Here is a 27,091-nt window from a genome sequence, read left to right as displayed (position 1 = left end):
TTAGTCATAACTGACCATTGATTACCTTCTCACCTGGTCCTTTGTGTTAATTCCATTTTCAGTAAAGGCAGATCAATTATCAACTTGAATATTAGGAAGACTGTACCTCTTCCTAGAGATGCTGCCTGGCCTGCTGTGTTCACCAGCAACTTTGATGTGTGTTGCTTGAATTTCCAGCATCTGCAGAAGTCCTCATGTTTGCATCAACTTGAATATACTCGAGCGTCCACAATCTTCTACGAGACAGAAATTTCAATGTTCAATATCCTTTCATCTCTGTTTTAAGATGTCAGTCCCTTAATCTAAGATCAAATCGTTGTTCTAAACCTGCCAGCAGGGAATGTATCGTTTCAGTGATTGTCAAGCTCTTTTCTGTTTAAATGAAATGGACTGAAGGTAGTATAGATAAATGCTTGTATGAAATGTGAAACTGACGCTGTCATCAGAGCAAAAAAAGAAGGCCAGCAGCATGCTATTTGCATTCCTAGTTTCTAGTTGCGCTTCTCCACGTCATTCTGAAGACTATCATTTAAAATTTTCTCATTATTTTATAGTTCCAGTTTTTATATATTTATACCATTTTGAGAAACCTCACTTAAGAATAAACCAGTCAACTTTTTATTGTATGTTTTCAGACAGAAAAGTGCAGAATTTCTCTTATTATGTCAAAGTCTCAAGATTGACGGCAGTGTGAACGAGAGAGCTTGGACAATTTGGGAGTCATTGCCAGCAGTTTTGGTTGATGGCATTGCATTAGTAAGTATTTTAATTTGTTTGATATCTTACTTTGGACCTCAGTTTTTAAAACATTGGATATCTATAACCATTTTCACTTTATTGCAATTTAAGTTCTTGAAACCTAAATTTTGGTAAAAAAGAAACTGTTCATATTTTACTGAAGATAAAATACCATTTTGAAGTAACTGGTGAGATTTTATTAAAAAACAATAGTATCTCCCACTTGTCATGTACCTCATTTCCTTACTTGAATTCTGCTCATCTGCTGAGGTGATGCAATTTTCAAAAAACCAAGAAAAGTACTATATTGACAAATAATAATATTTTCAAAAATATTAATCATTTAGTTAAATATAAAACATTAAATGCATTTCCCATTTCTAGAAACTTGTATGTGACGATCATTCTGACAATTAAGGAATGACATTCATCCATTCTTGTTCATGAAACCTTAGCTTGCAAGTGGCTGAAGCTGACTGGTTTTTGCTTGCTATCTTTGCATTGTTTTTTCTAAAAGCAAGGTATCGATGGGATGCACCTTACTGGGAAATTCTGTGCCAAACTGCCAATTTTTCTTTGTTGCCAAGTGCTGTCAAATTTAGGATTTCCATGTAAGCATAAGAAAATCCAAACCCACTGGCTACTTCATGAAGTCGAACACTGGAGCTCAGCAGATAAAACCCTTTTAGTATTACTTAATTTCACTAGCAGTAGTTTCGCTTGAATTAAGTTTTTTTTTAGTTTATTAACATTTGTAGTAATATTTCAGTGTTTACAATTTTCATTGTAGTTTAATATATTTTGAGCATGCTTTAATATCTTGGATTGTCAGGGATATTCAGAGATATTTGGTCCTTGATAATTTTGATAAACAGCAAATTTTGATAAACAGACATGTGGCTGGTTTTCAAGTTTTTCCCAACTGTTTCATTATATGCTGTCCTTCAGGATGCCTGACCCCCCCCGCCCCCCCCCCCATCATGGCAGTGTCACACAGATCCCACCTCTTAGCAGAGTGTCTCCATCTTTTTTGCCTAGGATTAACAACTTGTTAATAATGATGAATCTGCAATTGGCCCATTTTCATTTCTTGCAGTGGTTATCTGTAATTGTTCGGTTACTGATTGTATGTTTGCAAAGTCTAGGGCAAATAGTTGTAACTCTACATTTAAAAAATGGTAATAAGTAGTTGTTGAAGAATTGTTCCATTTAACTAAATATTAGAAGGATACTGTAAATGCTGGAACTCTGAAACAAGACCAGAACATACTAAAAGTACTCAGCAGGTCAGGCTATGTCTGTGGGAAAAGAAACAGTTAAATATTACAAGTCAGAACTGAAAAGTAGACAAAAGTAACTGGTTAAGCTGCAGAGGGGCATATCTCTAATACGGTGAATGAGGTAACAGGGAATAAGCTGTAAACAGGATATGTGGTTTATGAGTGAATGGGAGCAGTTGACAAAAAAGGTTTGCGTTATGAAATGCAGAGCAAAAGGACTGTACCGGTAGATTAGGCTGACCATGTCCTTCACTCTCAGGGACTAGCTGCATTGATATGACAGATGGATGACTTACCTGGGACATCAAGTTACCTGAAGCTGTAAAGGATAATATTGAGTCTGGAGGGCTGCAACGTGCTCAGGCAGAAAATCAGATTCTTTTCATCAAGGTTGCATGGGCTTCGCTGTGACAGGAGAGGAGACCACAGTTAGAGCCAGAGTCGGATGGGAAATTAAAATGGTAGACAACAGGAAGCTCAGTGTCACAAGGATCTTTAGAGGTTTCGTTTGTCTCTTTTTCCAGTTCTAACAAAGAGCCTGTGACTGGAAATGTTAACTTTTATTTTTACTTCCGCATGCAGCTTGACCTGCTGAGTATTTACAGTACTTTCTGTTTCATTTAACCGTTGTAATTTACGATCAGTTATTCTGATAATTATCCAGTAATTGGTTGGAATTTTTGTTGTAACTTTAAGCCCTGAGTCAGAACTTGAATATAATTTACAACTATTGTTTATTGCCTTCAAATGGAGCATTGTATTATATTTTCAGAGAGGGAGTTAATTGAGGATAGGATCTGCTGATACAGTCCATTGTTTGATCTGATTACTGCATGACAAGGAAAGGTGGGTTTGATTTGCACATAGCCTTTGTTTTCTGGTTATGAAAAGATTATGTCAGATTATGTCCTTCGAGATGGGTGAAATGCTGGAAGCTTTGCTGTGAATCTTATGTAAGTTCACACATCAAAGTTGCTGGTGAACGCATCAGGCCAGGCAGCATCTCTAGGAAGAGGTGCAGTCGACGTTTCAGGCTAAGACCCTTTGTCAGTTCTTCAAATAAGTTCTTTTGTTTTTCCAAACAGCATTTTTAGATCAGGCTTTATTCCATTGGTATTGGCAAGGCAAGAATTAAGGGATCAGACAGGATTCTTTGAATCCATGAGGCAAGTTCAGCAAGGCAAAGAGTTCCTAAATGATGTGGGTGTAGCTGCCTGTGAGTTGTGAGTTTCGTGGTTGTGAGTGTTTATAAGGTGGGGCAATTTGTGCCATTTCATTGGCATTTACATTAAGGTTTTGATAGTTGCCCACGTAGCCAAGTTGTACTACACACCAGTGAGTTTAGTATGGTAGCTACACCTGAGCATCATACTTGGCAGTATGGAAAGCATATGTGAGAGCACTCCTTTTGTGTGGTTGTTCAGTTTTCTTATCTTGCTAAGTTTATCGCTCACTTCTTTAAAATGCTTAAAAGCCATCAAGCATGAGCATTGACTGGGTGCATAGCAGGGACTGGTTCTTTTGGAAGAATGCTTTAATTAATGTTTTTGCTCCTAATTATCTTTGACTAAAGTTCCTTCCAGGAAACTTGAGTTGCTGTTTGCATCTTAGTGTTCTGAATAAGCCTAAATCTAACCTAGGCTTGAATTTTTCTCCAAATCCAGGGGAGATTTCTCAAGGATTGGCTTGGTTTCCTAAGATGGATATAAGAGAGAGAAATTGTCTGATGATGGATACTGCTTCACCTCCATCACTTAACTTACCTTCCTTTCTCTTGCTGTCACAAATTATTTGTATCAATTTTATTTACCCACTGATTAATATTGTCCTCAATTGTCCTGTTCTTCCTTAGCTATTTTTACTAGGTCATTTTTAATTCCTGAAACCACACTATTTGTAAACATAGTAGAAATTTATTTTTCCTAAATATCGGTAACAAACTAGTTAATGTTGTTAATCTTTTTGCTCCCTCCTAATGTCCTCAGCCTTCTAAATTTAAATTTATCATGTTATCATTTTGTCTGTTAAAATTCTTTTAGCAAATTACTTTTAATATCACTGCTGTTCTGAATTGTGGATCTTGGCAGCTCACTTTCTTTTCTCTAACAGTTAAGGTTAATTGTGGAAACAGATGTAATTTTTATTTTAAGTTCTTAAGGCTTAGCAATTTGAAGTAAAATCTTTTTTAAAAAACTGATTATCTAGGCTGTGCAACATCTGTGGAGAGGAAAACAATTCAGTGACCTTTCATCAGAGTGGAAAGGTGAGAAAATTAGGGACTTTTGTCTTGCAAAGAAAGGGCAGGGTGAAGAGAAGAATGGGAATGTCTGAGATTGGGTGCTGACTAGATGACACAGTTGTTTTTGGTGCTTGTAAGGAAGAGGAATGAATGCTAGGAAATCATAGCTGCCCCATTATAAGCAGAGTAAAAGTGAAACAAAAAAGACAGAGCATGCTGAAATTGGGCAATGCAAAATAGAGGAGATGATGGAATTCTGAAATAAAAGAGAATATTTGTGATAATCTGATCAGATATTTTTTAGAGAGGAGAACTGAGTTAATTTTGCAAATGTATTGGCTAGAAAGCAGGAAAGGTTGGTTATTTGAAACAGTTGAATTCAGTAAACAGGCTGAAGGCTTGTAAAGTGTTGCTTCATGGTGTTCTGTTGAGCTATTTTGGAACAAAAATCACAGAGATCAGATGGGAGCAGGATGGAAAATTCAAGTGACAGGAAATAAAGTGCAGGATCACCCAAATGAATATTGGGCTGCTTCGTGTAGAGGAGATTGTAAATGCAATACACTGAATTGGAAGAAATGCAAGCAAATTGCTGTTTCAGTTGGAAGGATAGTGTGGGTCTGTGAATGATGGGAGGAGATGATGTAAAATGGAAGATTTAGCATTTCCTGCGAGTTCGTTGGTGAAGTGCAGTGTGAAAGGGAGTGGTTGTTGTACATGAAAGTGTAGTTCGGGGAGTCACAACATGAATTGTTCCTTTGAGATGCTGAAAGCTGAGGCAAAGAGAAAACATTCTGTAGGGAAATCTGGTAGTCGCCATATTTTTGCCTCCTTTGATGAAATTCCACTTACAGTTTGACCTTTGTCTTTGGCTCCTACTCTATTCCATTGAAAACCATCTGTGTAGGAAAAGGGGAGGTGCAACGAGACCTGGGTGTCATTATACACCAGTCATTGAAAGTGGGCATGCAGGTACAGCAGGCAGTGAAAAAGGCGAATGGTATGCTGGCATTTATAGCAAGAGGATTCGAGTACAGGAGCAAGGAGGTACTACTGCAGTTGTACAAAGCCTTGGTGAGACCACACCTGGAGTATTGTGTGCAGTTTTGGTCCCCTAGTCTGAGAAAAGACATTCTTGCCATAGGGGGAGTACAAAGAAGGTTCACCAGATTGATTCCTGGGATGGTAGGACTTTCATATGATGAAAGACTGGATTGACTAGGCTTATACTCGCTGGAATTTAGAAGATTGTGGGGGGGATCTTATTGAAACGTATAAAATTCTAAAGGGATTGGACAGGCTAGATGCAGGAAAATTGTTCCCGATGTTGGGGAAGTCCAGAACATTTGGGTCACAGTTTAAGGATAAAGGGGAAGCCTTTTAGGACCGAGATGAGGAAAAACTTCTTCACACAGAGAGTGGTGAATCTGTGGAATTCTGTGCCACAAGAAACAGTTGAGGCCAGTTCATTGGCTATATTTAAGAGGGAGTTAGATATGGCCCTTGTGGCTAAAGGGATCGGGGGTATGGGGGGGGGGGAAGGCTGGTACCGGGTTCTGAGTTGGATGATCAGCCATGATCATACGGAATAGCGGTGCAGGCTCGAAGGGCCGAATGGCCTACTCCTGCACCTATTTTCTATGTTTCTATGTGTAACTGTTCCCATTCACCTTAGTCTGTTTACACTTTTTACAGACCAATGATGTAATAATAACCTTGCCGTAAGTCCGGTCTTATCAGTAGCACCAAATATAATTTTGTCAAGCAACATTGGTCTCCGACCTATCCCATCCTTTGATCTCTACTCTTTCCTCGTTCCTACAACTCAAAATTTGCTTCTTTTCTCACTTTTCCAGTTCTGATGAAAGATTATCAAACTGAAATGTTTACTGTTTCTTTGTCAAAGTTGAAGTCAAAGTAAATCTATTATCAAAGTATGTACATACAGTGGATTCCATTAATTGTGACACATCAGTACATTTTAGCCCAATTAATTGGCTGCCCTAATTAGCTGAAGATTCATGGAATCTATATATATAATTTAAAACAGTTCAAAAACGGAAGTAATATTTATTTTTTAAAAAGTGAGGTAGTGTTTATGGGTTCAATGTCCATTTAGGAATTGTATAGCAGAGGGGAAGAAGCTATTCCTGAATCATTGAATGTGTGTCTTCAGGGTTCTGTACCTCCTTCCTGACAGTAACAGTGAGAAGAGGACATACCCTGGGTGATGGGGTTCCTTAATAATGGATGTCACCTTTCTGAGGCACTGATCCTTGAAACACTCAGGAACTTGCTCACTCTCTCTACTTCTGTTCCCACTATGAGGATTGATTCATGTTCCTTTGTTTTACTCTTGCTGAAGTCCACAATCAGCTCTTTCATCTGACTGACATTGAGTGCAAGGTTGTTGCTGCGACACCACTCCACCAGCTGGTATATCTTGCTCCTGTACGCCCTCTCATCTCCATCAGATTCTACCAACAATGGTTGTATCATCAGCAAATTTGTAGATGGCATTTGAGCTGTGCCTAGCTGCATAGTCATGGGTATAGAGAAGTAGAGCAGTGGGCTAAGCACACACTGCTGAGAGGTGCCAGTGTTGATTGTCAATGAGGAGGAGCTATTATCACCAATCCGCACAGATTATGGTCTTCAGGTTAGGCAGTTGAAGATCCAATTACAGAGGGAGATACAGAAGCCCAGGTTCTGTAGCTTATTGATCAGAACTGTGGGAATGATGGTGTTAAATACTGAACTATGGTCAACAAACAGCATCCTGGCATAGGTGTTTTTTTATTGTCTGGGTGACCTAAAGCTGTGTGAAGAGCCATTGAGATTGTGTCTGCCGTAGACCTATTGTGGCGATCGGCAAAATGCAGCGGGTCCACGTCCTTGCTGAGACAGGAGTTGATTCTAGCCATGACCAACCTCTCAAAGCATTTCATCATCTTAGGTGTGAGTATTACAGGGTTATAGTCATTAAAGCAGCTCACGCTACTTTTCTTGGGCACTGGTATAATTGTCTTTTTGAAGCAGGTGGGAACTTGTGACCGTTGCAGTCAGAGGTTGAAGATGTCCTTGAATGCTCCTGCCAGCTGGTTGGCACAAGTTTTCAGAGCCTTACCAGGTACTCCATTGGGGCCTACCACCTTGCAAGGGTTCACCCTCAAAGTCAGCCTAACATCAGTTTCCAAGACAGAGATCAAAGGGCCACAGGGTGCAGCAGGGATCTTCACAGCTGTAGTTACATTCTCCTTTCAAAGCGGGCATAGAAGGCATTGAGCTCATTTGGTAGTGAAGCATCGTTGCCATTCATGCTATTGGGTTTCGCATTGTAGGAAGTAATGTCCTGCAAACCCTGCCAGAGTTGGCATGCATTGGATGTCACCTCCAACCTTGCTTGGAAATGTTTCTTCGCTCTCCGCGAGTCGTACCTGGTTCTCTTCTACAGATCTGGATCACCAGATCTAGCCCTCAGCAGACGAAGAATCTCCTGGTTCATCCACGGGTTTTGGTTCAGGAACGTGCAGCAAGTGCTCGTAGGCACACACTCACCCACACCGGTTTTAGTGAAGTCAGTAACAACGGCGGCAGACTCATCCAGATTTGAAGATTAATCCCTGCTTTGTCCGCTGATTCAAAGCAGTCCTGTAATCGCTCCTGTGCTTCCCTTGTCCATACCTTGGTCCTCACTACTGGTGCTGCTGTCTTCAGTCTCTGTCTATACTTGGGGAGTAGAAGTACAGCCAGGTGATCAGATTGTCCAAAGTGTGGGCGTGGAATAGCACGGTAGGCACTCGTGGCTCGAAGAGACAGAAGAGCCTATTCTGCGCTGTATCTGGGTGGATAGATAGACAGACAGACATACTCTTGATGGTGGTGTTAAATAGTCAGAGATATAAAAAAAGACAAACTATTGTTTAACTGAGTAAAAAAAACTATGTATTTAAATGAAGTACAGAACAAGTTAGAGTTCTACCAACGCTACTACAGTACTATAAAACTGTGTATTAGTTCCTATTAGTTATCGATGGAGGAATTCAACCAGTGTATGCTGCCATGTATGGGGCATCATGGAGTGGTAGCTCCTCTGGATGAAGTCCATTCTGGGGCAGCTCACTCACTTTTGGTCCTCATCGGACACTCAGCTCTCACCTATGGCTCCGAGCAGCTGTTTTTATGCAACAGTGGCCATGCTGCTTCGACAAGAGGGCTAACCAGGTGAGGGTAGCTGGTGGGCCTCATACCCAGTGAAATAGGGACATGCCTGTCCTAGCATGTGAAGTCAGATCTGGCGGACTGGCCGGATGAAATCAACAATGGGATCCAACAGCCAAGAAGGTGGTTCTACAACACTTCGAGGAGAGCGAAGACATGATGAGGCGCAGAAGAAATTATGGCTAGCCACTGTGATCACTGTAGACCCCAGTATGTGACACCTATTTGTACCACTCTCTCTGAGATTGAGAGAGTGGAAATGTGCCAGGGCAATAGCTTGTCCACATTTAAAAGCTCTTCCCGCACAGATTTCACTGTCATCGTGGGATACGTTGGACAACCAACACACTGCTGTGTTCTTTTGATTGACTGTAAATGAGCAAAATCAGTGCTGACACCCAGTGCAGATAATGGACTGACTATATACAATGCTTTCTACAATTACGTCCTCCAAATCTTCACTTTCATTGTAACATTCAAGATTAATATCAATACCTTCATATTCTTCATAGTACCTAATGTGTTGACCTAGAAAAATTGTTTTATTTTCACTCACATCTGTTTCTGGCATCTCCAAGGCTGAATGCTTGAAACTGCAGTGAGTAAAACAATTCTAAATGGTCTTACTGCTTATTTCTCACAAACTGTCAGTGACAAAAATCACTGCTTTTTGAACACAAACGCACACAAATGGCATTATTTAAAAACTGTTTGCACTCAGCACAGTGTAGTGTCTAATAGCCACAAAAGTTCATGCAACTGTTGCTAGTTAGAAATTGTTCAGCAACAATCTCAAGTTTTAATTATATGACATAGTGTCTCACATAAATGAAAGGAATCTCAGCAATTTTCTCAATTAGTTTTTGTTCTTTAAACATTGTCCCAAATAAGTGGCTGCCTTGGTTATCTGATGGACCAATTAACCAGAATCCACTGTGTAAGTCTGTCTGTCTGTCTATCTATCCATCTAGATACAGCGCAAAATAAGCCCTTCTGTCTCTTCGAGGCACGTAGGCCAGTAACCTCCGATTAACCCTAGCCTAATCACGGGACAATTTATAATGACCGATTGATCTACTACCTGGTATGTCTTTGGAATGTGGGAGGAAACTGGAGCACCCTGAGAAATGCACACTTTCCATAGAGTGGACATACAGAATCCTTATAGATGATGTCAGAATTGACCGCTGACTCCGACAGACCAAGCTGTAATAGCATCACACTAACTGCTACACTACCATGGTGCATATGGTATATGTTACCATATACTATCTTGAGATTCATTTTCTTGTCAAAGTTTACAGGAAAATAAAGAAATACGATAGAATATATGAAAAGCTTTACATAACCAAAGACTAGCAAGCAGCCAATGTGCAAAAGAAGACAAACTGTGCAAATAAAAAATAATACTGAGAACATAAGTTGTAGAATCCTTGGAAGTGGGTCTTGTAGGTTATGAAATCAGTTCAGTGCTGAGATAAATGTGATTATACACGTGGGTTCAGGAACCTGATGGTTGTAGGGTAATAACTTTCTGAACCTGGTGGTCTGGGATCCAAGGCTTCTGTACCTCCTGCTTAATGGGAGTAGCATGAAGAGACTATGTCCTTGATGATGGATGCTGTTTTCTTGTGGCAGTGCTTCATGTAAGTGTGCTCAGTGTGGGAAGGCTTTTCCTGTGATGGACTGGGCTGTATCCACCACTCTCCATAGACTTTTCCATTTTCGGGTGTTGGTGTTTCCATACCAGGTTGTGATGCAGCCAGTCAGGATACTCTCCTAACTGCAAACGGTGACATGATGATGCAGCAGTTAGTGTTGCAGCCTCACAGGCTCCAGGGACCTAAGTTTGATGCTAACCACAATTTTTGTGTGGAGTTTGAATGTTATCTCCATGAGTAAGAGGATTTCTTCTCACATCCTGAAGATGTGCTGGCAGGTTAATTGGCTACCTTAAATTGCTGTTTCTTATAAATTAATGGCAAAAAGAATCAGAGTAGTGTTGATGGATGTGTGAGAGAAAATAAGTTACAGGTGCAGGGAAAGTAGGGGAATTTGACAAATAGGGTTACTGTCTTGGTAGCCAGCATACATCAAATCACCAAATGGCCTTCAATGGTATTATAAGCATAATAGATGCTGCCTGTTGTGCAAAGTATGCCCATCATTTCCTGGTTTTATTTCGATTTCCAACATTTGTTGGTTTCTTTTCACAAGCAATTTGAAGCCTAAATGGTGGTGCGTGTTTGCTTTAGCTATGATTTCTATATTCATAATGATTAATGCTCTCTCCTCCTAGGAAAATAGGAGAAAATATTGGGGAATTTGCATTTTCATCGCAGCAGTTGATTTGAATATTGTTTCCTTCACTCTGACGGAGTTGCAGAAAACTTTGGATATGAAGTAGGTTCATGTACTCTAATTTTATTATTTTCCCTTGAAAACCTTTATTCTGCTATTTGTGTTGAGTATTTCTCATCAGGCTAAACAATGTATTAACTCCAGTTTTTTAAAAATTGCTGATTTGATCAGTCTGATTAGGTGTTTGCATCTAGCTCTGTTGCATTGAATTATTTTTAAAAATGATAAGAAATATAGAGTAGTTGCATTTTAGTGTGTAATGCTGCAGCTTAATCAGGTATTACTGCCTACAGAAGGTCTTGTAAAAAGTTATAAACCTAATGTAATCATACAAAGATGAATAATGAATAACAAATGACAATTGAGCTCTCTGGGAGAAAAATTGGTAATGAGCAGAAAAACTGTAGGAAGAATTTGAAAGAAAAATGGGAAGATTGTGAGCCAATTTAAAAAAAGTGCAATAGGTTATGAGACACAAGGTCTGCAACTATAGGCAGGTTAGCCAAATATTATTTGAAAAAAATGTTAGAATCACTTATTAAAGAGGTAATTACATGATTTTAAGGAAGTAATAATATGATCAAACAGAGTCATGAAGGAAAAATAATATCTTATAAATTTATTAAGGTCTTTCAGGATGTATCAACAAACTGAATAGGGGAAACCAGTCGATGTAATTAATATACCTGAATTTTCAAAAGAAGTGGGTGCAAGGTACATGGACAAGATAAGAGCTCATGGTGTTGTATGGATAGAGGATTGGTTAGCTACCAAGAAGCAGCAAGTGGGTATAAGAGAAATAATTTTGGGATTGGCAACTTGCAACTGATGGGTTGCAACAGGGATCATTGCTGGAACCACCTATGTATACAATGTATATTGATTATTTAGAGGAAGGAAACAATGTACTGTAACTGTTGAAAATGATACAAACGTAGACAGGAAGGGAAACTGTAAGAGGATGCAAACAGATTTTAATGTTAACTGAGTGGCTAAAAAGTGGGCAACTGAAATATAATGTGAGAAAAGCAGTTTACTGTGGAAGGATGAATGATAAAACACTAGTTAAGATGCAATATACAGGATTTAGGGGTACTCGTACATAAAGTCAGAAAACATGCAGAAAGGTTCATCAGATAAGTGGATAATGTAATTTACTGTGGGAGTTTAAATGTAGGTATGTTTTACTACAACTGTGCAAGACACTGGAGAACCACATCTAGAATACTGTGTACAGTTTTGGTGTTTTTATTTAAGGAAAAATATTGTTAGTTCAGCAAAGGTTCACTAGGGTGATTGTGGGTATGGAGAGATTTTCTTATAAGGAAAGTTTGTACAGGTCTGATACGTACTCATGAAAGAAAATCTTAATGAAACGTACAATGCTTGTGGTTCTTGACAAGCTAAATTCTGGGAGGATGTTTCACCTTGTGGGAAGGTCTTGTACCTGATGTCATAGATAACAATTTAGGATTGAGACGAGGAAGATTTTGTTTTTCTTCCATGTTCTGTGTCTTCAGAATTCCTTGCCTCAAAAAAAACTGGAAACTGAATTATTGAATGTGTTCAAAGCTGAAATAAATAGGTTTTTAAACAATTATGGAAGTAGGGCAGAGGGAGGATCAACTAAGTTCAGCAAGGAGGTCAACAACTGTGACCTAATTGAATGGTTGAGCAAGTTTAAGGAGCCAAATGGCTGCCTGCTGACCCTATTTATTAATCTGTCACTACAATTTAAAAAGAAATGAAGCACTAGGCAGTGCACCAGCATTTCCCAACATCTAAAGCATATCATACTGATCTGGGATTTGAATATTCTAATTTAACCTCAGGACATAATCTTCAAGATTGCTAATTTATAATCTACAAATGAAGAACACTTTACAGAAGAGCAATAGGAAAAATGGTGTTTTGACATCCTGATGTGCTTTCTGCTTTTTAATCTTTTCAAGTTAATGGATTAACAAATTAAGGTCAAAGTAATATCTCAGTGGATGCTTTGTTGCATTAATAATTAGAATCATGAAAAAACACAGCAACTGCAATGAGCTAATCAAATTTAATAAAAGAATGGAGTAATTTTGTTTGTGTGCACTGCGGAGCAATCTAATCTAGAAACTGAGAATTATAAATTTATACAGCATTACCTAATCTGAATTGCTGGAGAATCAAAAGACAACATTGAGTAGATTGTTTCAAAATAGCAGTCTGGATAGCAAATAAATAATATATAATGAATCTTGTTTGATTTTCTTTCCTCAAGTATAACGGAGTTTTTGGAGTTACTGAAACAAATGGATGTGAACTTGGACACCGTAAGCAATAAAGTAAATTTATTGGTGTCACGACTAGTAAAGAAGTTCCATGTCTTCACTGCACTCTTTGAAAAATTTAAGAGGTAACTTCTTAAACAATATTTGTTTTTTTTATTGGAAATTCAAAGCTTTCAATACAAAATGTGGAAACTTTTGGAAAATAGTTTTATTGCTTTCTTTTTAATAAAATGCATGTGAAGTAATTAATGTGAAGTATTATAGGACTTAGAACAGTACAGCACAATACAGGACCATTGGCCCAAAATACTTTGCCAACCTTGTAACCTACTCCAAGATCAATCAAACCTTTCCCTCCGATATGGCCCTACATTTTTCTTTCCTCCATGTGCCTATCTAAGAGTCTTAAATGCCATAATGTATCTGCCTCTGCCTCTACCACTATCCTTGGCAGTGTGTTTCACACACTTATCACTTTGAAAAAAAAATACCTCTGACATCCTCTCTATACTTTTCTCCAATCACCTTAAAATTATGCTCTCCTGGGGGCGGGGAGGAGAAGGCATTGATTCACTCTATCACGAGTCTCCACTTGTCAACAGCATCCTGGTAAATCTCCACTGCACCCTCTCTAAAGCTTGAACATCCTTCCTATAATGAGTTGACCAGAACTGAACACAATACTATGTATCAATTCACACTTTTTCAGATTGAACTCCATCTGCCACTTCTCAGCCTAGCTTTCCATCCTTTCAATGCACCATGACCTATGACAACTTCTACACAATCCACAACACCACCAGCCATCGTGCCATCTGCAAACTCACTAACCCACCATTCCACTTCCTTATCTGTCAGTTATAAAAACAAAGCACAGGAGTCCCAGAACATATCCCTGCAGAACACCACTGGTCATGAACCTCCAGGCAGGATACCTTGTATTCAATCTGCCTTGTGTAGACAAGCTAGCTCTGAATCTACACAGCCAAGTTTCCCGGGATCCCATGCTTCCTGACTTTCTAAATAGGCCTACCAAGGGGGAGCTTGTCAGACACCTCACTACAATCCATTCACACCACACCCACCACTCCCTTCAGCAATTTGTTTTCTTACTTCCTCAAAGAAGTCAATCAGTTTTGTGAGGCACGGACTGTCCTCACAAAGCCATGCTAACAATCCCTAATTACAATATGTTTCTCCAAATGCTCGTAAATCCTGACTCTAAGAATCCTTTTTAATAGTTTGCCCACCAGTGATCTATAATTCCCAGGATTAACCCTTTGGAATAATATTTACCACTCTCCAATCTTCTGGTACTACTTCTGGTCAGTGAGGACAGAAAGATCATCGACAAAGGCACAAAAATCTCCTTCCTCCCTTGCTTCCCATAATTACTTGGGGTATATTCCATCTGACCCTGGGAACTTAGCAATCCTAATGTTTTCAAAAGTTCCAGCACATCCTCTCTTTTTAACATTGAGATTTCCCAGTATATTAGTCTGTTCCACGCTGACCTTGCATTTGTTAAAGTCCCTCTTACTGGTGAATACTGAAACAATGTAATTTAATTACATTAACTTTATTGTCCAACTGCATTAAAATTAGAGTTACTGATATAAGTAAGTTGAATAATTGGGATTCTATGCTAATTGTACAAAATGCCGGAAATTTGAAATACAATAAACATTTGGAAATACTTAGGTGAAGCAGTATTTTTTTGATTGAGTTAATATTTCAGGTTGATAACCTTTATCAGAACTGAAGTAATTGAGAGATAAAATAAGCTTAAGGCATGGTATAGAATTTCAAGGTTCAAGGTAATTTATTATCAAAGTCACCATATGTAACCCTGAAATTCATTTTCTTGCGGGCATTCACAGTAAATACAAGAAGCACAGTAGAATCAATGAAAGACTGCACCCAACAGGATGGACAAATAACCAGTGTGCAAATGACATAAAACTGTGCAAATATAAAAAGAAAGAAAAATAAGAATAATAATAAGTAAATAAACAATAAATATTGAGACTATGAAATGAAGAGTCCTTGAAAGTGAGCCCACAGGTTGTGGGAATAGTTCAGTTTTGAGGCAAGTGAAGCCAGGTGAAGTTTATCCCCTCTTGTTCGAGAGCACGGGAGGGCTTTACCCATGATGTACTGGGCTGTATCCACTATTTTTTGTAGGCTTTTCCGTTCAAGAGCATTGGTGTTTCCCTACCAAGTCATGATGCAACCACTTATACTCTTCACCACCCATCTATAGAATTTTGCCAGTTTTAGATGATGTGCTGAATTGTCGCAAAATTCTAAGCAAGGTCAAGGTATGGGTGTGCTTTCTTCATAATGGCACTTGAGTGCTGGACCTGGAACAGATCCTCTAAATTCCTTGATGTTACCATTTCAAAGTTGCTGACCCTCTCCACCTTTGATTCCCCTGATGAGGACTAGCTCAAAGACCTCTGGTTTCCTCCTCCTGTAATTAATAATCAGCTCCTTTGTCTTGTTGACCTCGAGTGAGAGGTTGTTGTTGTGGCACCAGTCAGCCAGATTTTCAATCTTCCTCCTATATGCTGAGTCATCACCACTTTTGATTTGGCCAGTGACGGTGGTATTGTCAGCAAACTTAAATATGTCATTTGAGCTGTACCTCAAAGTCATAAGTATAAAATGAGTAGAGCAAGGGCTAACCACACAGTCTTCTGATGCATCTGTGCTGATGGAGATTGTGGAGGAGATGTTGTCAACCTGAACTGACTGGGATTTGCAACTGAGGAAATTGAGGATCCAGTTGCACAAGGAGGTATTGAAGCCTACCTCTTGAAGCTTATTGATTAGTTTTGAGGGGATGATAGTATTGAATGCTGAGCTGTAGTTAATGAAGAGCATCCTGATGTATGCAGATGTTCTAGGGTTGACTGAAAAGCCAATGAAATGGCATCTGCTGTGAACGTGTGTCCCTAGGCTGATATGTTTCATCACCAACTTCTCAAAGCACTTTATCACAGGAAATGTAACTGGACAAAAGTCACTGAGGCACGTTACCACATTCTTCTTGGGCAGTGATACAGTTGAAGCCTGCTTGACGAAAGTGGGTACCTCAGACAGCCAAAGGGAGAGGTTAAAGATATTGGTGAACACTCCAGCAAGTTGATCAGCACAGTTCTTTAGCATTTGGCCAGGTACCCATCTGGGCCAGATGGTTTCAGTAGGTTCACCCTCTTGTTTCATCAGAACTGGGAATTGTGAGGGATAAGAGATCGATGATGTGCAACTGTATCTTTCTCCATAAATGTTGCCTGACCTGGTTATTTCTAGGAAAAATGCCATTCAAGGATTCACGATAATGTTTGCACTTGTGGAAGTTTTGTGTAACTGTTGGGAATAGGGAGTTTTAATGAATTTAGCTCAGACGTGTACAAACGTGCTATGTTGATAGCTTGAAAAGGCTAGCTAATTTTATCCGATATGTTTAAACATGGTAAATTACCAGCATCATTTAGTGAAGCAGGTATCATTCTTTGAGCGAGAAAAAGGTAGAGACCCAACAGAGTGTTCTTCCTATCGGCTGATTTCTTTGTTAAATATTGATGTTAAAATTTTGGCTAGAGCTTTGGCTCGTAGATTGGAGAACATTGTACCCTCAATTATCTCTGAAGATCAAACTGGTTTTATTAAAAATCGCCTCCTTTTTTTAATATACGGCCTCTGTTTAATATCTTATATTCACCTTCAACTGGGACTCCTGAATGTGTCATCTCTTGATGAGGAGAAAGCGTTTGATTGTGTGGAGTGGAGCTATCTTTTTGTGGTTTTAGGAAAATTTGATTTTGGACAAAATTTTATTACATGGATTAAATTGCTATATTCATGTCCCATTGCTTCTGTTTTGACTAATTTTCAGCAATCCCAACCCTTCAACCTTAAACATGGCACCCGGCAAGGGTACCCTTTAAGTCCCTTACTTTTTGATTTGGCCATAGAGACATTGGTGATTGCGTTTCGTAGCTACGTTGAATTGATGGAGGTTTGGAGGGGGGGTGTTGAGCATAAAGTTTCTCTTTATGCTGATGATCTTTTACTTTTTATATCAAAAGTGCTCATGCGCCGGTCGTGTATGCAGCCTGTTACAGCCGTTCCGACTAGTTTTCTTACTTTTTTCTTCTTACTTTTTTAACTTACGTTATTTGTTGTATTTTTTTTTCACGGTAACACGTTGAAGCTGCACCCTCTCTAACATGCTGGTGGAGAGAGTTTTATTTGGGTTTTTAGTGCTGGAAATAGTTACATTCGGACACGTCTCATTAGCGTGGCAGCAGTATGGTTGCATCGTTTATTCGAGGGACCAGCTGATTGTGCTTATGCCGGCCGGTTTAGCGAACAGAGTGGCGGACACCCCTGCTGAAATCTGGAGGAAAACACACAGAGGATGCAGAGGGGGATCACAAAGGCTAGGAACGAGGACCGGGTTGAGACAACAGAGACTTATGGAGAAGAGGAGTTCGGTGGGTAATAAAATGGTCGAGTCAACGGCGCTAGTCAGGAGTCAGAGAACATTTCGGGAGTGCAGTGTTATGTGTTTTACTGAAATGGGGCTGCACGAGGACATACCCAATCAAAACTTCTCCATGGACGGCTTCCAGACCATCAGGCTGACCGAAAGTGCACTGAGAGCGGTAAGTGTTAAAGAGTTGGGGGCTTGCTGTTCTGGTTAACAACGGATGGTGCAATCCTGGTCACATTATGATGGAGGAATGTGTTTGTAGACCAGATATTGAACTTTTTGCTGTTGGACTCCGGCCATATTCCACTGAGATACAACACTGGGCGTCACGGGAGGTTGTTCCTGCCTGTGGCCATCGAACTTTGCAGCTCCTCCCGTGGAGGGTCAGACACCCTGAGCCAATAGGCTGGTTCTGGACTTATTTCCATCTGGCATAGTTTGCATATTGTTTGATTGTTTGTGGTTTTTGTATGGCTATATTTACGCTCTATTCTTGGTTGGTGCGGCTGTAACGAAACCCAATTTCCCTCGGGATCAATACAGTATGTCTATCTATCTATCTAAATCCGACTACCTCCTTAACCCCAATGTTTTCACTTCTTAATAAAATTAGCCAGCTTTCCAGATACAAGCTTAATTTACATAAGAGTGAACTTTTCCCAATTAACAGACAAGCACAAATATTAGAATTTCATAACCTCCCTTTTAAAGTAGTAAATAATCAATTTACTTATTTCAGTATTACAGTAACAAGGAACTTTAAGCATCTTTTTTGAGAAAATTTCACTAATCTTTTAGATCATACAAAACAGAGATGGGCACAGTGGTCACCCCTGTCCAGTCTGGTAGGTCGGATTAATGTTGTTAAAATGTATATCCTTCCTAAGTTTTTATACTTATTTCAATCTTTACCAATTTTTATTTCTAAAGCTTTTTTTGATTCCTTAGATTCTATTATTTCGTCCTATCTATGGAAGGGCAAACGTTCCAGACTAAATAAAGTTCACCTTCAAAAACCTAAAAGGGAAGGTGGCGTGGCCTTGCCTAATTTTCGCTTATATTACTGGGCAGTCAATATATGTTGTCTTACTTTTTGGTCTTTCTTTTATAATCAGTCTGACTGCCCAAAATGGGTGGCAGTGGAGTTGAACTCTAATAAGGATTTCTCCATTTCCGCACTTCTTGGATCCGCACTTCCTTGTCATTTGCCTAAGCTAATTGTTAATCCTCTTATTAGACATACTCTGAGAATATGGGCTCAGTTCAGGGTCTTCATGGTTTCTCTCTCTAGTCCTATTTTACATAACTATTTTTTCCGACCTTCTATGCAAGACTTAACATTTCATGTCTGGTATAGAAAGGGCATTAGACGCTTTGAAGATCTTTTCATAGATAATGGTTTTGCAACTTTTGAACAACTGTCTGCAAAGTTTAACCTACCTAATACTCATTTTTTTTAGATATTTTCAAATTAGACATTTTATTAACCCTTTAACACCAAACTTTTCTGAGATCCCTGAAAAAAACGTTGTGGACTTGTTTCTTTGTATAAATCCACTGGGTAAAAGTTTAATATCTAATATTCGTGATAACTTAGCAATCTTGAGGCGTGCCCCCTTTGATAAAATTGGAACTGCCTGGGAGCATGATTTAAATATTTCTCTGTCCAACGAGGTTTGGGATTCAATTCTTAAGTCAGTTAACTCAACCTCTTTATGTGCTAGCCACTGCCTTTTGCAGTTCAAGATTGTACATAGGACTGGTATGTCTAAAACTAAATTATCGTGGTTCTATCCTGATATTAGTTTCTTTTGAGACAAATGTAAAGGGGGCGAGCTTCTCTTATCCATATGTATTGGGCTTGTCCTAGTTTGGAGAAATTTTGGAGAGAAGTCTTTTTAACTTTATCCCATATTCTTAATTGCCACTTAGAAGTTAACCCTTTGATTGCTCTTTTCGGCACCTTGGGTGAAATTGACGTACTTGATCCTACTAAATGTCGAACATTATCTTTTGCCTCTCTTTTGGCTAGAAGTTTAGTTCTTCTTAGGTGGAGAGATGTTGCCCCACCCACTCATGCTCAATGGCTTAGAGACATTATGTCCTGCTTAGACCTTGAAAAGATTTATTATTCACTTCTTAATTCGGACATAAAGTTCCATAAGGTGTGGGGACCTTTTCTTGAATACTTTCATAACTCCTCTTTAGATTAAAGGTTTATCCTTTTTTTTGTATTTTATTCCCTTACTTTCAGCTTTTTTTTCTGGTTAAGTTTTATGGTTTTTTTCATGTGAAATATATTACAGTTTAGGTAGTAGGCAATATACTTGTTTTTATATTTGCAGCTCTGTGGTGACAAAAACTCTGTTTAACTTTACATTGAAATGGTTGGCTTGGTGTTGTGTAGTGGGAGGGTGGGGAGGATGCTAACCTTATATGATTTTATTTTGGGTGCTTTTTCTTTACTGTTGCTTTACATTGTATAAATCTCTTTTTTGCTGGTGGTTTTTCTTTGTTATATTGTAGAAACTCATAAAAAAAATTAATAAAAAAAAGAAAAAGCCTAGCTTACCTGTCAAGTCTGTCTCAGGTCTTGATATATGACTAAATACCTTCTACCTTGCTATAGCCCATGTATTCTCTTGAAAACAATAAAAGAACAGAGGAAGCTCAAGGCCATCAAAGGATGCTTATAATTCTAGTTCCCTTTCAATTAACTAAGTAGTTCAAAACAAGTACAGGGGTTCACATTGAACATGTAAATATTTATTATGGAAAATCAGATGTAGTTTTATTTTGTCCCAACCAAGAATTAGCCTTGACGTAGCTCAGTATTAACACACACTACATGGTGTATGTTGAAACATATTCCAGAGCCTACTTGTACATGCTCTGGTGGGGTGGGAGGAATGGGAGAAGAATAATATTCTTAAAGTTATCTTTCTCAATATAGAGTACTTTAATAGACATTTCTTTTAGAGAAAAGAAACTTACTTGTTCTTTGCTAACCTAAGTAACCAAGGTATTTTGGACAAGAAAAATTCTTGTTGCTTGTGGAACATATTTCAAGTTTACTATGTGGGGTGACCAACATTAGATGTAGTACTTCAAATGAGAGGCAAGTAATGATTTTGTTAAGACAAAAGTATCTGAAAAAGTATATACGAATAAACTCTTCTCAGGCTTCCCGCTGGGTGCAGGTATCAATTATAACTGACAATTCAATGGCAAACTCTGCCTTCTTCGTCAGGGATGATGCATGGGCATGTCTAGTCCGGTGGTATTTATACCTCCATAGTCTGTCCCTCCTGATTGGTTTGTCCTCATCCAATCAGGTTTCGCTCTCCCACCTGATTTACATTCAAGTTCCAGTTATCGCTCAGAGTGAGACATTAGTCTTCGTTAAAATTCTTTTCTTCTAGTTTTATTTCAATGGTTTCCCTCACCAAGCAGTCCCAAAAGCCATTGGTGTGACACAGTAGTTTTGTGCCGTCAAAGTCAATCCTATGGCCATTGCAAATGCAATGTTCTGCTACTGCCAATTTCTCTAGGTAACCCAAACGGATCCGCCTTCTGTGCTCCTTATTGTGGAAATTTGGAAGATACAGGATAGATGCATCCCAAAGAAGAACTGTTCTTAAGGCAGGATGATGCAACCGTGGCTGACAAGGGAAGTCAAAGACAACATAAAAACATAAGAGAGAGCATATAATTGAGCAAAATTAGTAGGAAGTTAGAGGATTGGGAAACTTTCAAAAACCAACAGAAAGCAACTAAAAGAGATACACAAGGAGGAAAAAGATGAACTATGATAGTAAGCTAGCCAGTTATATCACAGAGGATGCCAGATTTTTTTTAGATATATAAGGAGTAAAAGTGAGGTGAGAATAGATATCATCTGCTGGAAAATGATCCTGGAGAGTGATAGTAGTAGGGGACAAGGAAATGGCGAATGAGCTTGGTGCATCAGCCTTCACTGGTGAAGACACTAGCAGTATGGCCGCAAGATCGAGAGTGTCAGTGTCTTGGAGGCATGTAATAAAATAGACTGTAGTCACCATGGTTTCTTTAAGGGGAAATTTTGCCTGACGTATCTGTTGGAATTCTTTAAAGAAATAACAGGCAGGATAGACAACGGAGAATTGGTGGGTATTGTGTACTTGGATTTTCAGAATGCCTTTGACAAAGTACTGCACATAAGGCTTATTAACAAGATAAGAGCCCAGGATAGAGGGACCCTTCACACGTTGGCTGCTGGTGACTAGTGGTGTTCTGCAAGGGTCTGTATTGGGACTATTTCTTTTTACATTATATGTCAACAATTTGGGTGACAGAATTCATGGCTTTGTGGCCAAGTTTGCAGACAATATGAAGTTAGGTGCAGGACCAGGTAGTGTTGAGGAAGCAGAGAGGCTGCAGAAGGATGAACAGATTAGGAGAACAGGCAAGGAAGTGGCAGATGGAATACAGTGTCGGGAAGTGTATGGTCATGCACCTTGGTAGAAGGAATAAAAGCACAGACTTTCTAAACGGAGAGAAGATTCAATAATCTGAGGGACTTGGGAGTCATCGTGCAGGATTCTCTGAAGGTTAACTTGCAGGTTAAGTCAGTGGCAAATGAAATGTTAGAATTATTTCAAATGGACTAGAATATAAAAACGAGGATGCAATGATGATGCTTTATAAGGCATGTGTGAGGCCTCACTTGGAGTATAGTGAGCAGAAAGGATGTGCTGACATTGAAGAGGGTTCAGAGGAGCTTCATGAGAATGATTCTGGAAATGAAAAGGTTATCATATGAGGAGTGTTTGATGGCTCTAGGTCTGGGTTGCTGGAATTTAGAAGAATGTGGGGGGGGGATCTCATTGAATCCTATCGAATGTTGAAAGGCCTAGATAGAGTGGATGTGAAGAGGATATTTCCTGTAGTGGGGAGTGTAGGACCAGAGGGCACAGTCTCAGAATAGAGGGACTTCCATTTAGAACAGAGATGCGGAAAAATTTATTTAGCCAGAGGGTGGTGAATCTGTGGAGGCCAGGTCGTTGTGTGTATTTAAGGTGGAGGCTGATAGATTCTTGGTTATTCAAGGTGTGAAAAGTTGTGTACAGAAAATAGGAGAATGGGGCTGAGAGCAAAATGGATCAGCCAGGATGAAATTATGGAGCAGAAATAATGGGTCAAATAGCCTAATTATGCTCCTATATCTTATGGTCTTATAGTCTACCATTCACTGTGTATGTTCTATCCTGGTTTGTCCTTCCAAAGTGTAGCTCTCACTCTTGTCTGCAGTGAATTCCATCTGCCATTTTTCAGCCCATTTTCCCAGCTGATCCAGATCCTAGTGCAAGCTTTGATAGTCTTCCTCGCTGTCTACTACATCCCCCAATCTTGGTGTCGTCTGCAAATTTGCTGATCCAGTTTACCACATTATCATCCAGATTGTTGATACAGATGCCAAACATCAACAGAGTCAGCACTGATCCCTCTGGCACACTACTATTCACAGCCATCCAGCCAGGGAGCAGCCACCTACTACCACTCTTTGGCCTCTCCCTCTAAGCCAATGTTGGATCCAGTTTACTGCCTCATCCTGACTGCCAAGCAACTGAACTGTCTGGACTGGCCTCCCATGCTATCCTCTGGTCCTTAGGCACCCAACCCAGGTGTAAGGACATTTTAAATGCCTCTGTTGGGGCCCTTGCAATTTCTGCACCAGGCTCTCACAAGGTCTGAGAGGATATTTCTGTTCATACAATCCAAATATCTTGTTTGTTTTGGTATGACTTTTCTGCATTGCTATTGATTCAGTGATCTGTGCGCATTAATGCTGAGATCCTTTAGATCACTATCTTGTGAAATATGCAAATTTTGTGTGAGAAATATTAACATGGATAGCATGGTATTTACCCAGGTTAAATGCCCATTCCTTGCTTTTGAACTCTTCCTCCTGCCAGGGATACGTATACCGCAGTTTGAGAACCACTACTCCAGGGAGTCTAAATCTCATCAATGATTGATCTACAAGCTTGATTTATCATATTTTTGTGACATATGTACAGATACTAACCAACCACCATTAGCTCAGCAGGTTACCCATAAATTATTGGACCAAAATCTCTTCAGGCTGTCATTAGGAGCCTGTCTCCAGCTTGATCCACAACTATTGACTACAGTGAGAAAGAAAGATTAGCTTTATTTGTCAGATGTACATTGAAACATCAAAATTTACAGTGAAATGTATCATTCGTGTCAAATCAAATTGCTGAGGGTTATGCTGGAGGAATCCCACAAGTGTCGCCAAGCTTCCATCGCCAATATAGCCTACCCACAACTCACTAACTAACCGTGTGTTTTTGGAACGTGGGCGGAAACCCACGTGGCATAGGGTGAGTACACAGACAGCGGTGAGAATCGAACCCCCAATCAGTGATTGCTTGTGCTGTATAGCAATTGCTGCACTACCATGCTGTCCTCTCTAACTGTGCAGTTGGAGCCTTGTATTGTACAGTATGTAATTCGGATTATTTTAATTTTGTCAACTGACATCACAAGCATTAGAAAGTGTGTAAAAACAAAAATACTGCAAGCTACTACCTTCACCACTTTTATGACTTTGGTTAGCCCATTTTAAAATAGTTAGAAATGAACAATTCAATTATTCATTAGAAGGTCACTCTAAAGAGCTTTTAAGCCACTGCTGTGGCAATTTAACTTCAGCAAAGAGGAAATAACCTGTTAGCTTATTTGCACCTGTGTCATTTATCATATATTTGAAATGAGTGACTGTTATATTTAAATCACAATTTGCTCATTTATAGTACTATTAGCATTCTATTATTCAATACGAAGTATTGTAAATTGTGTGTTTTGAAAAGTGATTGAAACTGTTTAATATCACTTACAAAGTTTATTTCTAAATTCACAGGATATGTGAAAAGATATTTGAAGAAACACCATGTAATCAGTAAGTTTTCAATAATTATATTAAAAGTATTTAGTAATGTTTTTATTTAAAAACTTGAATAATGTTATTATATTTAATTTGTCAACCAGGGCACCATCAGAAGCAAATAAGCCAGTGGTGAAAGTCTGTTGGATCACATTTCTTCTAGCAAAAGGTCAGTTAAAATAAATGTGTGTATTAAGAACTGGCTATTCATTTTACTTATGAGGTATTCAAGTCATTCTTGAGAACCTCTTGTAGTTGTCATCACAGGGACTTCTATTTTGCACTGCCTTGTGTCTTGGCATTGAAATTTTTTTTCTATTGCCAGTAATATATAAGAATAAAAGACCCTTTAGTTCATTACTCCTCAGTTTTCTATTAAACAGTAACCTATTTGTAAATTGGTTTATTATTACCATCATGTGTGCCAAGATTTTGCATTGGATCTATACGGCTCATTTATTCACATCAGTACATTAAGGGGCAAATAATAACAGTGCAGAATAGAGTGTTGCAGTTATAGAGAAAACACCGGCAGACAATAAGGTGCTAGGCTATAATCGGGTATAATAGGCTATAATAAGAGGTCAAGCGCCCATCTTCTCAACCCAGGCAGTTCACGAGTCTTATAACAATGGGATTAAAGCTGTCATTGAGTTTGGTGGCACCTGCTCTCAGGCTTTTGTATCTTCTGCCCAATGGGAGGGGAATGTCCAGGGTGGATGGGGTCTTTGATTAAATTACGGAGGCAACGAGAAGTGTAGCTCGGCAGCTCGGAGTGGCATAGACACTCTCTACGCCACCCCGAGCTGTCTGCCAGTCTAGTCATCATACGGGAACCCAAGCATGGGAGGATGAACCCTGAGCACCCTCCCAAGACTATGGTCAACATGCTCCTAGAAGGCAGTGGCGCAGCTAATGTAGATGAACTGAGCACACTGATGAGGGAGAGGGAGAAGTGGAGAGTCCGTCATCGTGCCTGACGCTGGCCCCCTAGGATGAGTCGACGTAGTAGTAGTACTTTATACTTTATTGTAACCAAACAGTTGATACTGGAACGTATAATCATCACAGCGATATTTGATTCTGCGCTTCGCGCTCCCTGGAGTACAAATCAATAGTAAATATTAAAAATTTAAATTATAAATCATTAATAGAAAATAGAAAATGGAAAGTAAGGTAGTGCAAAAAAAAACCGAGAGGCAGGTCCGGATATTTTGAGGGTACGGCCCAGATCCAGGTCAGGATCCGTTCAGCAGTCTTATCACAGTTGGAAAGAAGCTGTTCCCAAATCTGGCCGTATGAGTCTTCAAGCTCCTGAGCCTCCTCCCGGAGGGAAGAGGGATGAAAAGTGTGTTGGCTGGGTGGGTCGTGTCCTTGATTATCCTGGCAGCACTGCTCCGACAGCGTGCAGTGTAAAGTGAGTCCAAGGATGGAAGATTGGTCTGTGTGATGTGCTGCGCTGTGTTCACGATCTTCTGCAGCTTCTTCCGATCTTGGACAGGACAACTTCCATACCAGGTTGTGATGCACCCTAGAAGAATGCTTTCTACGGTGCATCTATAAAAATTAGTGAGGGTTTCAGGGGACAGGCCAAATTTCTTTAGCTTTCTCAGGAAGTAAAGGTGCTGGTGGGCCTTCTTGGCAGTGGACTCTGCTTGGTTGGACCAAGTCAGGTCATTTGTGATATTGACCCCGAGGAACTTAAAGCTTTTGACCTGTTTCACTTGCAAACCACCGATGTAAATGGAGTCGTGTGGTCTGCTACGCCTTCTGAAGTCAACAACCAATTCCTTCGTCTTGCTGACGTTGAGGGATAGCTTATTGTCTTTGCACCATGCCACCAGGTTCTTAATTTCCTCTCTGTACTCAAACTCATCATCACCAGAGATACGGCCTACAATTGTTGTGTCATCAGCAAACTTATATATTGAGTTCAATGGAAACTTGTTGTAGTGGTAGTGGTAGTAGTCTGGTAGTGGTAGTAGTCTAGTAGTGGTAGCGGTATAGTAGTAGTAGTAAAGTGTAGATTGAGTCCATAAAGGGGAGGCTGGTGACTGATTTCTGTGAAGCGCTGGTCTATGTCCACAACTTTATGTAGTTCCTTGCATCCCTGGGCAAACCAATTGCCGTACCCAGCTCTGATGCACCCAGACAGTCTATTTCTTCCTGTGATGCATTGTTAAAAATTGATGGTCAAAGGGGACAAGCCACATTTATTTAGCCTCCTGAGGAAGTATAGGTGCTTCTGTGCTTTCTTTGCTGTGTTGTCAATGTGATTGGACCAGGACAGTCGACTTGTAATGTTTATTCCTAGTTCTTAACCTTCTCGATCTCAGCTTGCAACAATCTCTCAAGTGCAAATAAAATCAATATCCTGTTCAAGGTGAAAATAGTGGAATCATTGATTATCAAATCTACATGTCCATTCCAGTGGGTTCAAAATATTTTTTTAAAAAGCTCAGTGATTTATATTTGTATCAAGTATTAAAAATGACTGCTTTGGGCAGAGCAAAACAGATCACACTAAGA

The 27,091-nt window shown here is 39.5% G+C and overlaps 1 protein-coding gene across 3 annotated transcripts in view; it reads left to right on the top strand.

The window, feature by feature from the left end:
- Positions 1 to 27,091, top strand: part of rb1 (retinoblastoma 1) — a 236,448-nt gene that overhangs the window by 17,190 nt on the left and 192,167 nt on the right. For 2 of the 3 annotated variants that reach the window (XM_063051128.1, XM_063051129.1), the window contains exons 2-6: positions 636 to 756; positions 10,778 to 10,881; positions 13,103 to 13,237; positions 24,539 to 24,577; positions 24,667 to 24,731. In XM_063051128.1, coding sequence (XP_062907198.1) covers positions 636 to 756; positions 10,778 to 10,881; positions 13,103 to 13,237; positions 24,539 to 24,577; positions 24,667 to 24,731 — 464 coding nt within the window. Of the gene's footprint in view, positions 1 to 635; positions 757 to 2,790; positions 2,865 to 10,777; positions 10,882 to 13,102; positions 13,238 to 24,538; positions 24,578 to 24,666; positions 24,732 to 27,091 lie in introns of those variants that run through there. The other variant, XM_063051130.1, reaches the window with a different exon arrangement.

This window comes from Mobula hypostoma, chromosome 6 (assembly GCF_963921235.1).
Source record: "Mobula hypostoma chromosome 6, sMobHyp1.1, whole genome shotgun sequence".
In the NCBI taxonomy this organism is placed as follows: domain Eukaryota; kingdom Metazoa; phylum Chordata; class Chondrichthyes; order Myliobatiformes; family Myliobatidae; genus Mobula; species Mobula hypostoma.
Note: the sequence above shows the minus strand (reverse complement) of the source record. Positions and strands in the feature narration are given on the sequence as shown.